Source organism: Daldinia decipiens (assembly GCF_022478715.1).
Source record: "Daldinia decipiens strain CBS 113046 unplaced genomic scaffold F4813scaffold_1, whole genome shotgun sequence".
Classification (NCBI taxonomy): domain Eukaryota; kingdom Fungi; phylum Ascomycota; class Sordariomycetes; order Xylariales; family Hypoxylaceae; genus Daldinia; species Daldinia decipiens.
In genome coordinates, this window is record NW_026054544.1 from 1,754,492 (window position 1) to 1,766,725 (window position 12,234).

Genomic DNA, 12,234 nt, shown 5'->3' on the forward strand with positions numbered 1-12,234 from the left:
TATGTCAATTACCTAGGTACCTAGATAAGGGTTTACGAGGACGATGTGCCGAATAGAAAGAAAGCTGCTATTAGTTAGGTAACTTATAGGTAGGTACCTAAGGTATACTGTAATGTCTAACGATTACATAATCGGATAAAGCTAACAGGCAGGTGCATCGCGATAAGATATGCCAAAGTTGAAATAACCAAGCTAGAGGCCCGTGCTTCTCTTTTCGCGCGTTGCGTGTTTCCATAGATTCCAGATTCCATAGAACATCAAGTTTCAACTCGTACCACCTGCCTACCCATTGAGGATAATTTCTTATGAATTTGACCCTTCAATCACGTCGGTTTCTTCTATCAACATAAGATGGCAGATCATGATCGCAGACAGCCTGCTGGCGGCTATAACAATCGCAAAAGGCGTTACAGAGGTACGGAATTAGACTGGTAGCTCGAACTGGTAGCTCGAACCAATATCGTTGCTCCTAGCCTCTCTCACCACCCTTCTAGAGATGTCACTAAAGAGCCTATATACTAACTTAGCTATCTAGATGATGATGATTACGACCGCCGACCGCAACGACGTCGCTACGACGCGCCGCTTCCCGTCCGCATACGTAAGCAGCTCCTAGGCCTAGCTGAATCTCCTTTGCGACGCTGGCACGAGGAAGTTCAATCCATTGCCCATGTCCTCGCCAACAATTACGAAGATCAGGAGTTGCGCACAAGCTTCTTGGATCTAGTGCTGCAGATGCTTATTGAGCAGCCGCTCAAGACCCCGTTCGTGGCAGCTGTGGTACTCGTCGCCAATTCGCTGAAACCCGATATACTAGGCGATCTTTTGACTCGGGTCGCTACTGCTACAGAGGAGAAGGTCATCATAGGCGAGTGGCGCGATGTGAAGCTGTATCTAAAGTTCCTGGCGTGTCTACAAAGCTCCTTGGAGGGTGATGGCGTGTTCCCTTTGCTTGAAGAACTCTTTAGTCGAGCCGTCGACCTCCAGACTGCCAGTTCTGATGATGTGAGTATACAACCGTTACTACCTCAATATGGTTTACCTATTCTAACAGAACCCTCAAGACGATTGGCACAGAACTTGTCAAGATCATCCTTCTGACGATACCGTATATTATGGCAGCTGCGCCTATCCAGTGGCAACAAAAGGCGGCTGAGCTGATGGATAAGACAGACGTCATTGCTTCCGAACCGCACGCGTTACAAGTACTAATCGACCCATATCATGTCGAGGAGGGAACGGAGAGCCCGACCGTAAATATGAGTCTAATCGGGCTCCTGCAGAAGCAGCTCCAAACCGAGGCTCTGAATGGTTGGGAGCTTTCGTGTCTTCCGAGACCATGGCAAATGCCACCTGAAGAGATCGAACAGCAAGAGAAGCTAGATAATGCGCAGAAGCATACCTTACCGAGCATATCTATTCCAGAGAAAGTCGTCGCTGGCCCTCGCCCTCTTTTCCCCGAGATCTACTTCTCGGTCTATGTTAACCAAGAAATCGAATCTGTTCCTCCCGTTAGTAGTATCGCGTCGTCACTAATCAGGGACGGGCTTCTCGATACGATCAACATCATGGACTTCAACCGTAGTGTTACGGCTCGCTTTCTCATAGACGTGGATTGTTATTTTGCTCCTGGCACATTCGTCAAACGTGCAACTCCCTTTGATCGACTCCGAGATGTAGAGGGAGATCGCTCGACGTGGAAACCAGAGGATGTCGCCGTGGACGCCGTCTTCTCCCAAATATTCGCACTACCCGCGCCAGAACATAAGCTGGTATACTACCATGCCGTTCTTACTGAGGCTTGCAAGATTGCCCCTGCAGCAGTCGCCCCAAGTTTAGGCCGAGCCATCCGGTACTCATACCAAAATACCCACCGTCTCGACCTAGAGTTGTGCTACAGGTTCTTGGATTGGTTCACTCATCATCTCAGTAACTTCGGCTTCATGTGGAAGTGGATAGAATGGGTAGATGACGTCAATCTCCCTGATATGGATCCCCGTAAAGCTTTCATCCTGGGCGCCTTAGACAAGGAAATCCGCCTCAGTTTCGCCCAGCGGATCAAGGGCACGCTCCCCGAACCTTACCAAGCCCTCATTGGTCCTGAAAAAGAGCAGGACACGCCGGAATTCAAATTCAACGATGACCGTAAGTTAAATGCCTTCGTTTACTACCAACAAGCGACTAATATTAAATCCAGACACTCCATTCGCTGCAGAAGGTAGAGAGATCGCGGCTCTACTCAAGCGCAAGGCTCCAGATGAGGAGATCCAGCCCATCATCGACCGCATCCACTCTGCTGCCCTTGATCAAGCTATCGATCCTCTCGTTTCTAGCACGGATGTTTTTATGACAGCCGTTTGCTGGGTAGGTTCCAAGTCACTATCTCACGTACTTGCCTGCATTGAGCGTACAAAAGATAGACTTCTTGATTCTGGGGCCGCTTCCGAAGCGGCCAGAGCACAAATTATTACCGCTGTCGTCTCCTACTGGTCTGCCCACCCGGGTGTCGCAATTACCATCGTTGAAAAGCTACTGAATTACTCGATTATTACCCCTGGAGCCGTTATCGACTGGGCATTGGCTGGCAGTCGCGCAGGCCCATATGGGCAAGCGCTCAGCAAGTCTTGGGTATTCGAGCTGGTATTTAACACCGTAGTCAAAGTGACTAGTCGCCTAAGACAAGTTGTTAGCAGCGGCACAAGCGAGAATACCGAAGAAGAAGTGGCCAACATGCGCGAACTCTTCAAGAACATGGAAGATGCCCTGGTCAGCTGGGCACAAGGGACCAAAGACCAGATTATGGACCCTGTAGTATCGGACGGCGGAGAAGATATCATTAAACGCTGGGGTGAGAGGTGGCTCAGAGTCTTTAGGCGAAGATCTGCCATCGAAGAAACGTTCTTACTAGAGCACAAAGCAGACTCGTAAGATGAGATGTGAGATCCATAATTGGGGAGTTAGGTTAGGAGTTATAGGAATTTGGCATTAACAAAAATTTTGGAGGGGCTTGATAACTTTTTCTCGTGCACTCGCGCTTAGCCCTGTATAAAATTAGAATAATTGATTTAAGCCTTGGCCTTACTTATAGTGAATACGTGCTCTAAGCTAATGGTTAAAAGGTATACGGGCTGTGGAATTAAGGGTATCTTAGGTTAAGCCTTTGTCTTCATAAACATTAAAAGAAGTCGATTCTTTAATACAACCCCATAATCAGTTCTTGTTAGATTGTCCACTGGGGCAAGTAGAACTTGACGTTTTCATATACGAGAAACGTAACCCAGGTCGCAGGGAGGACTCTTACCACACCAGGTACGATCCCACGGTAGAAACCTCGCCATCCTTCTTCCATCCACGTTCTCGTTACGACTCCTTTGATACCCCTTCCAAACCTCGTATCGGCATCGTAGTTCTGTAGACGGCTGCGGATGACTTGGTAGGGATATGTAACTGCTCCGGCGACTAACTTGGCAACGCTGGAGATCACGAGGGTCGCCTCAGTACTCATCCTCTGTCTTCCTAGGCTGTCCGGTTCCCGGTGGCCTGAGAAGGGACCCCGACGCGCAAAGTACAGTCTTTTAACTGGGTCATAGACGGCAAATTGCACCGCTCCGTGAGCTACGCCTAATAAGCTGATCCCTAAGCCTCGATAAAACCCCCTCCAGCCTTCGTGGCGTAAGAGGTGAGCGGCGCCGGCCCGCATACTCGGATACGCGCCAGCGGCGGTCCGGTCGGATGATAGCATGCGTGTCTTCATTACCCAAATGGGGTTCGTCAAGACTTGGGTGATGAGACCGGCAAACCCCGAGGACAAGAAATAGTCCCGCGGTGCGAGCGAGACATCTGGAGAAGCCTTCAAGGCTAGGAGGGCACGCTCAGCTCGAGCCTTAAAGAAGAAAAAGGAAGCCCAACTAGAGGCATTTCCAAGAAGGTTAGGCGCGAGACCTCGGTAGAGAGATGCTACGGGATGTGGCGTCCGCGTCAGGGAGCGGATCAACGACACGGTGGTGAGAGGCTGATGAGAGGTGCGCTGGTAGACTATGCAGCAGGGTTCAGCATGCGGTCATAGTACGACGGGGGGCGGGAGGTACCGTACTCTGCATCCGGGTCTTGACGATGTCGAGCGGATGGACGACTAGCGTGGCTATGAATCCCGCGGAAAGACCGGCGACGGTCTCAACGGAGGCGGGAGAAAGACCCGCATGATTCTGTGGCATAGAGGTGAACCCGGATAGAACCTATTGCATTATTATAACACTATGCCGATCTCGCGTAGAAATGGCTCGATATCTTGAAAGAAGGGGTTTATTTTTTTCTTTCCTTTTTCGAGTAGTAAGATTATGTAATCATAGAACCGTACCAACTAATACTTTGTACAATTGCTTCAATTAGGTTTAGATGACTTACTCATGATGACTTCATTGAGGCTTAAGTAACCAAGTTACTACTAAGTTCCGTACTATAAGGTACATAGGTACTTTGCCTACCTATTGTTGGGATTGGTCGCTTTAAATGCATATATTGTTAGCAGTGTAATTCATTATTTGCATTACACCTAAAATTGTAAATCGCGAATTGTACGTTTAAACCATTGTGCAATGCGCATAGTTACTCACAATTTAAAGTCGATACAATATTTAGCTATTTAGCTATTCACACCCGGCTCACCCACCAATACCCACAGTACGTAGTTATAGTCCTAATAACCTCAGTCACATTTCGGGCAAGTCGCAATAATGTCTACTACAACGGAAACGTCTCCGGTCCAAGTCGAGGTTCCCAAGCTATCTATCGATGTTGAGTTCACGTAAATGTCCCCCACGTATTTTAATATATAGTTATACTGACGATAGCTTAGAGGCGGCTTGGAGATGCTATTTTCAGATCAGCGTCGTCATTCCATCTCCATATCGGCTGCAAATAAAGATGGCAACCCGGCCACGATTGCTGATTTGATCTATCATTTATGTGAATATACGATGAAGGATGCTCGCAAGGACCTCTTCGTACTCCAAGATCACCTGTGCGTTACTACCTTGACCTTGCTGCAATCCCTATTTTACCCGAGCATCTACAACAGCCGCATACTTGTGCATTATCACCTTATCAAAACGCATACTTGGCAAGCTAGCTAATACGTCAACGTAGCCGGCCTGGTATCCTCGTCCTGATCAACGACGCAGACTGGGAACTAGAAGGTGAAGAGGCTTATGAAATACAAGCAGGGGATAATATCCTATTTGTCTCTACACTGCATGGCGGGTAACGCCGCTTCTCTCTGTCCGAACGCCGAATTACACCGCTACTCGGAATCTGAAAGCGGCCGTTACATTCGTCATATCTGCATCACATCTTGAAATAGACAGCGATAGACGGCGATAGACAGCCTTGGGTGCCTTAGGTGCCTTGGGTAGAACCCAACTTCGTTCAGATTGGTGGTTCGACATCTACGACTAGCTTCTCAACAACTTGCCTCGTTTCTTTTACCCCGCCTACATGCATTGTGAAGCGCTGTCAGTCACTTCCAACCAGGTCAGATGCCGTTGTTGTGAATTGCATAGTTAGTAGAAGAATGTTGCGGCTATCTCGGTTGTCATATCAGGCTTCATGCAATGCCTCCCACGATCGGTGTTCTGGCTGCCTAGTAACAACGCAAGGCAAAGACCCGGTACCGTGGCATATCGCCATAATAAACCAGATCTATCACATTTTCCCTTGAATCTAACCGTTCATGTACAACTGCCTTGCGTTGATCTACCACTTTTTCAGGACTTATAGCACATAACCCCCATCCATATCTAAAACTCGGCGATAACAAAAACACGACGTGTCGAGGAATGAATAATAGTAGATCCCGCCTTGAAAACAGATACGATTAGCTAAGAGAATCGCTGGGTCCTCCACGCATTTGAAGCCGGTGTACGGTTGAGATCGATTAATCGATAATACAGATCACATCATTCGCTCATTTGCAAGCAGGGATCCCAAAGGAGCCATTTGCAGGAACGGACAGATACGGGTATGGCAGGTGACCCAGAATTATTCATGAGATAAATACAGATGGCATGATGGGAATTCATGTTTATTGTTTATTTCAGCGAATCGTTAAAATCAGCCTACCAGGTTGGGGAAGCCGAGCCATGATTTTACCACGGATAAGAGCCTCAGCTCTGGCTCGACCCCCGAGGTGGCCCGCATTCTTTAACAAATGAGGCATTTGTCGTCTCTCGGTACGGAGCGTCATTCATTCGTCAATGGCTTTGCTACCTATTCCTGCAGACCGCCTTCATGAGAAATTCATCCCGAGTACCTAACCTAACACGCCTACACATACACATACATTACAGCTGGCATTGTGGCAAAAGAGACAACGCACTGGAGTTCTTACGCGCTCGGAACTTGCGGTCCGGCCATTTCGAGGTCGCCGGGGGTCAAATCCCCGCCCCTTGATGTAGAGCCATCGCTACGAATGCCTGGCGTGTCGCTATTACATCCACGCCATATGTATAAGATCACCGGGGCAGCCCCGAGGATTGTAAGCGCCGCACCGCACCGCATTGTCAGGAGAAGAGTTGCAACGAGGAATAATAGTACTAGTAATGATGACTTTGAGACTACACTATCAAGCAAGATGTCCTACATATCTTTTTCTCTCCTCCGGAACTTGAAATCACTCCACGTACCTCACCAGGAATGATAATAGTAATAGTAATAATAAAATGCAATGGTTTCAAACCTACCTACCAATGAACTCCGCCTGGTTTGCACTCCTGGAAGGTCTAGTAACCCTCGATGCAAATAATCTGGTATCTCCATCGCGTATCCCATGGCTTTATGCAAAACGTGAATAATTATTCCCAAAACCCGGATCCTTGGGTTTGTTATTTTATCGTTCCATTCTTTTCTCGATGCGCCGCCGTGGGTATTTCCGCCTGATTGGTAAAGCAAGGTTAAGACCGCCCACCACCAGATTATGCATCTATTCTCTCACTCTCGCTCTCGTGCCCTCCTCCATCCCGACTTCTACCCAAGCCCAGGTAGCGTGTCTTTTTGTTTTCTTCCACTTTGTCATATCCCTTTCTGGCGCTGCCGTCCGCGTTTAGATGTAGATGTGGATGTAAGTATGGATGGATGTAAGGGTAGATAGCCGAGCCGAGATCGAGTGTAACCCGTCGATGAAACCTGAGATATTATATAGTGTGCCCCCTATTGGGCAGGTAAAAAAGAAATCGTTGCATGGAAATCGAAAGAAACCGATGGTCAAGGAAATGCTACTTCTGCTAAATCCATGCGGCCCTATCTGCATAAACAGCATTGACGATACAAATATGGAGTCAAGGCGGCTGTATTGCCAGAAACATGCAATGGCGGTTGATCAGAAAAGAAGGAAGTCCCTTGTCGTCTCTTCTCGATCAACTGCCAGCGCCCTGATTATTACCCCAAGTGTCAAATAACACGTCCAACTAACTTTTTTTCCTCTTGTTTATTTTTTTTTCTTTGCTCCTGTACGTTTGTGTTGGGCTTTCGGGAAAGGAGAGACGGTGAATAAGACAGATGGCTAGCCGCCCCTGGATTAACAATGTGTGGTATCTTGAATTTAAAGAGAACACCACCCAGAATTCGATATATATGCGCGCGGAAGAAAGGTACATGGGTTAGACCTTCGTGTCTCTTATTATTGATACTCGAGAAGTGCCCGCGTTGTTGTGTTTGTCGTTTAAGGCATGATTCCATATCCGTAGAAGCTACGTGAGCTAATATCCCCTATGGTGAGTAGCGAATGCACGACTGTACTGGTCCTCGTGCATAATGCTGGGACTGCTAGAAGCGGTAGTGGTTTCGCTAGCAGCAATACTCGCTTGATCCATATCGTACTGTCCATAAGCAGGGTGTTGATCGCGAGGGACTACCATATTACTTGGAAGGCCGTCTCTAGACATTCCGCAGTCGCTATAGTTCTCGGCGTACGGGAGGCCATCTGGCGCAGCGTAACGCAGCTGATACATGTGATTCTGCTCAGCAAGTGGTGGAGTCTGGGAAGCATAGGATTGTGAAAGGCCCGGCGTCACCGAGCTCTGGCTTCTTCGGGCACATTTGTCCTTGCTTCTGAGTCCTCGGCCTTTGATGCCCTTGTTCAGGTTCTTATATAACTCGGCGAAGTGTTTGAACATCTTTGTTTCCTCTTCCGAGAGCTCTTCGCTATGGGACATGTTTTTGAACCTCTGCGTAAGTCTCTTAATGGTTTCTGTGTGATAAGCGTTGTGGTGAGTCTATACTAGGGGGTTAGCACTCACGTGTTGTTGCTACAAACGTATTTCACATACCTTCAAGTTCCCCCGCTGGCTGAAAGTCTTATGGCATCCGTCAAGCAGACACACAAAAGGCTTTGTTTGGAAGTGCGTATTCCTATGTGGCTTCACGTTCCCTAGCTGAGCAAAAGCCTTTTGGCAGATGTCACACCGGTATGGCTTCTCTCCAGTGTGTTGCCGGATATGTGACTGGTTCACTTGTTAAAAAGGCTTAAGATCATGTTGCTTGAGGGGATCCATACCTTCAGGTTGCCTCTCTGGCTGAACCCTAGGCCACACCCAGGCTCTTCGCATATCTAGACGGAAAACAACATTAATGACAGTGCTAATAGAACTCGGGTTGAGACAACGTACAAAGGGCTTTTCTCCAGTATGGGCCCGTTTGTGGGTTTCCAGCTGAGTCTTCTGGGCACATCGTTTCCCACATCCCTTGAAATCGCAAACATAACGCTTCTGACGGTCCTTTCCGCCGCGGCCGATTGTAGGGCTCCTCTTTTCCGGGCTACAAGGCTTTCTGCGCAAGTTGAACTTCTCTTCGTCCTGGTGCGGAGGGGAAGGGTAAGAAGACACTCCAGAGTCAAATTCATTGGTAGGCTCGCTCTTCAACTGAATGGCTTTCATCATAGTATCTATTTCGCTGTGGAAAACCACCTCGCGAGCCCTATCTTCGGGGACATTCCGGGCAACGGTCTTGGATGTAAGGGGAGGAGATGGAGAGGGGGATCGCTGAATATCCACCTGTGACTCGTACTTGATCCGAATCCTTTCTTCCGACTCTGCCGGGTGCGCTTGGTATGGACCCCGTTGATACCCAACAGGTATTCCTCCAGTATCCGCTGGCATCGTACACGGAGGCTGACATTCCTCTTGATAGTTTTTATAAGATGGGAAGATGGGAGGGGACGGAGGTGTGTATGGACCGAACGTGAAGTGATTGCTGGGTGGATATTGCGGTGTCTGCGGGCTGGTAACAGGAGTTATGGCGGTATACGTATTTCCTACCATGAACTGGGTAGGCATAGACGATCGGGGCATGGACGCGGTGTTCGTTTGGCCTTGGGTATACTCCATGAAGCTTGACGGGTCGACCATCGGGTAATCTGCATTTTGCTGTTGAGGAACCCACCGCGCCCAAGTATTGGGGTCCGGTGTTTGAGCGGTAAGAGCCAGTTTGACGGTTAGAGGGACTAGTTTTGCAACAAGCAAAACCGGTCAGCCAAATTCACTGTAGTACCAGGCTAGAAATTGTTTGCTAGATCGTAGTGTTGAGAATAGAGCTTTGTCTATTAACCACGTCTGATGTTTAGGCTTCGAAGCTGTGATGATAAGACGTATTGTAGAATATGATGCTTTAAAACAGAGAGCCAACCAGTAAAGGAACGGAAATATTAATAGACGGTTTGTTAAATAAATGAAGCGGTTCGAGGTTCGACCGAGCAGGTCTACGATGGTACCACCAAAGTCCAGAAGGGGGGATCCAGATCTTGGGTCTTCGTGAAGTATATATCTCTTCGAAGAGCGGGTTTAGTGATGTGCAACTAGGAGCCGATCTTGGAGAGCCAACGGGTTGGGGACGCCAACTCGGAGATCAGATCTTGGGACCGCCAAGAGACGCGGAGAAGCTTAGACTCCTCGCAATAGAAGCTAAATACGATGTAAGTGGTTAAATATCAGAGACGGGCTAGTGGAGTACACCATCTCTTGCCTCATATCAAAAACAACCCCACCCTAGTAAATCATACTCCCTGGGCTTAGAAACATAAACTAGGATACCTGAGATTGAGCCAGCCTGGTTCCTTTCTACACAGTAGTACTATGTATACTAATGTGCTAATAGAAAGAGGAGAGGGTTACCAAAGGGGGGAAAAGACCTGTCCGTCAGATAGCCACCAAGGCAAGTGGCAGATCGCCGAATCTGCACATTAGGAGCAAGTAGCTCGACGAAAGACACATTCACCATTCACAATGCATGCACACGATTAGAGATAAGCGGTGGAAATCCTAATGCCGGCCGAATCAAGTAGTACGGGGGGAACTACCCGCAGGATTTCTTGCCCATTCAACGCAGGGGATATACGTATATGTGTGTATACCTACCTAACCTAGGGCTTCTACGAGGTATGTATACACCTGTATACGCCCGTATACAAACCAAGCCGGATGAATACTAACTTCGATACCCGCCAGTGATAGACAACGCCTTCTAACAGCGGGGACGCCCTGCGGCAGCATCCACCTTGACAGCCTAGACGATAGGTGTACAATACCTATGTAATGTTAATGTTTAGAGCGACACGTCGCCCATGCAATTAGCCATATATGATTCTCGAAACTCAGCTAGCCCGCAGAGCCAGAGATGATTTTGTTTGGCTCCCCACGTAGTGTGGCATCCAATCCATAGCCAGGAAAGACAGGGGGGTTGGCCTAGGGGGAGGGGGGGTTCTAGATGGTACTATGATGACCGGAGATGTACCTCAAGTAGAGGCACGAGAGGGCGGAATCGAAAAGAGCTATGGAAATCCCAATAGAGAAGATGAAAACCCTATGTTCAAGGAGCGGAGACCGGGCCTCCCCCTTGTAGCTGGAATTTCCTGCCCGAGGCAATTCCGCTAGGAATACACCACCCCCTCCCCCCCAGCCCCTTGACCCTAGCTTAATTGATCGAGTCATAGTTGTTCGTACACATAAATTGCTATCCTGTCTTTGTACAGTAGCCAGTCTAATATGGCTTGTTCCAGCTTGATGGATAGCCCTGGTCTCTCAAGTGCCACCATCTGCTAGGTAAATATGACAGAATATTATGTAGATCTGCTCAAGTTGTCCCCTTCACTGTGTAACTGCGTAAACATCTTACGTACCAACCGAGCAAATGGGGGTCTCAGAGTCGTACACAACGACTGAACAAACGGGCTTCCTACTGGATAATCCACCATGTATAAGGGTCATAGCAGCGGAGGAAGTTGTTAAGGACACGCGATATTCTCCAGTTTTCAATACGTGGTACTCTCCCATCTAGTAGATCTATTAGCTTGCCCTCCTCCGTCTGGGCGTTGAAAGGTTACGCGGTTGGTCTTCTGTCGGAGGCGGGAGTAGCCGTTCAAAGTTGCATCGCTTTTACACTGGGCTTAACCAGTCGTAAGGCCGAATTCATATTTCGTACGCACAATAATACAAGCTAATGACGTACGGGGGCGTATGGGGGCGTACGCCTTCAGGAACCAAATTAATTAAGAAGTATTCCAATATACATAATAGGCAAGGAGAAGAGAGGCGGCAACATCTATCCAGCTGATGCGTGAGAAGAGAGCGAGCAGGGGACGAGGATGTTAACACATGGAATTTCGAGAAGTTAGGAACAACCCCTTGTATGTATTGTACTGTGTAGGGTCGTAGAGATCGATTGTACTCCAACGAGCAAGGATTACAGATCTTACTAGGTTAGAAACTAATCAAACCGAAAGATGGGCATGCTCTTATTGGTGCTAGTTATCCATTTAGTTTACTTAATACTTTTCAATTTTAATATCATAATCCTTGTGCCTTACGTCTACCCTAGCTGACAGTTACACAATTCACGGCCCTACCGCTTCGAAATATTATCGGCCCTCCTGCTTTACACTAGTAGGCAACACAAAAACCGTTATGTTTATCAAGGATTAACTAAAGCGTATGGGTAGTAGGTATTTATACGTACCTAGATAGCAGTTGATTATGAGGGAACCAACCGTTCTAATCCTTGGTGCTAGTTAACGAATACCTCGTGTACTACATACCTCCTCAGATCACATCATAAGATTACAGCAGTAGTTAATTCTACATTTGGTTCTAAGTTGAATTATTTACTACGATATGTTGTCATCTTGGCTAGTAAATTCTCCTAAGATGTTCACATCGTCATCGTCATCATCTAAAGCGGTACACATGAGCG

The 12,234-nt window shown here is 47.9% G+C and overlaps 4 protein-coding genes across 4 annotated transcripts; 2 read left to right on the top strand and 2 right to left on the bottom strand.

Annotated features, from left to right (window-relative positions):
- Position 1: 1 nt before the first annotated feature.
- On the top strand, positions 2-3,085 carry F4813DRAFT_19736 (MIF4G like-domain-containing protein). Its single transcript, XM_049239514.1, has 4 exons — positions 2-415; positions 536-1,005; positions 1,065-2,145; positions 2,198-3,085. Exons 1-4 carry the CDS (start codon positions 352-354, stop codon positions 2,926-2,928), a joined length of 2,346 nt encoding a protein of 781 aa, XP_049105039.1. The 5' UTR covers positions 2-351; the 3' UTR covers positions 2,929-3,085.
- A 135-nt stretch (positions 3,086-3,220) lies between these two features.
- Positions 3,221-4,214, bottom strand: F4813DRAFT_384642 (mitochondrial carrier; the record flags this gene model as incomplete). Its single annotated transcript, XM_049246117.1, has 2 exons — positions 3,221-4,035; positions 4,094-4,214. The coding sequence occupies 2 exons, from the start codon at positions 4,212-4,214 to the stop codon at positions 3,221-3,223; spliced, it is 936 nt and encodes a 311-aa protein (XP_049105040.1).
- Positions 4,215-4,602: 388 nt separating this feature from the next.
- On the top strand, positions 4,603-5,434 carry F4813DRAFT_19758 (ubiquitin related modifier 1). The gene is made up of 3 exons (XM_049239515.1): positions 4,603-4,804; positions 4,856-5,020; positions 5,146-5,434. Exons 1-3 carry the CDS (start codon positions 4,734-4,736, stop codon positions 5,261-5,263), a joined length of 354 nt encoding a protein of 117 aa, XP_049105041.1. The 5' UTR covers positions 4,603-4,733; the 3' UTR covers positions 5,264-5,434.
- A 2,317-nt stretch (positions 5,435-7,751) lies between these two features.
- On the bottom strand, positions 7,752-11,457 carry F4813DRAFT_384644 (uncharacterized protein; the record flags this gene model as incomplete). The annotated part of the gene is made up of 6 exons (XM_049246118.1): positions 7,752-8,267; positions 8,322-8,495; positions 8,549-8,602; positions 8,661-9,493; positions 11,165-11,318; positions 11,425-11,457. 6 exons carry the CDS (start codon positions 11,455-11,457, stop codon positions 7,752-7,754), a joined length of 1,764 nt encoding a protein of 587 aa, XP_049105042.1.
- Positions 11,458-12,234: the final 777 nt, after the last annotated feature.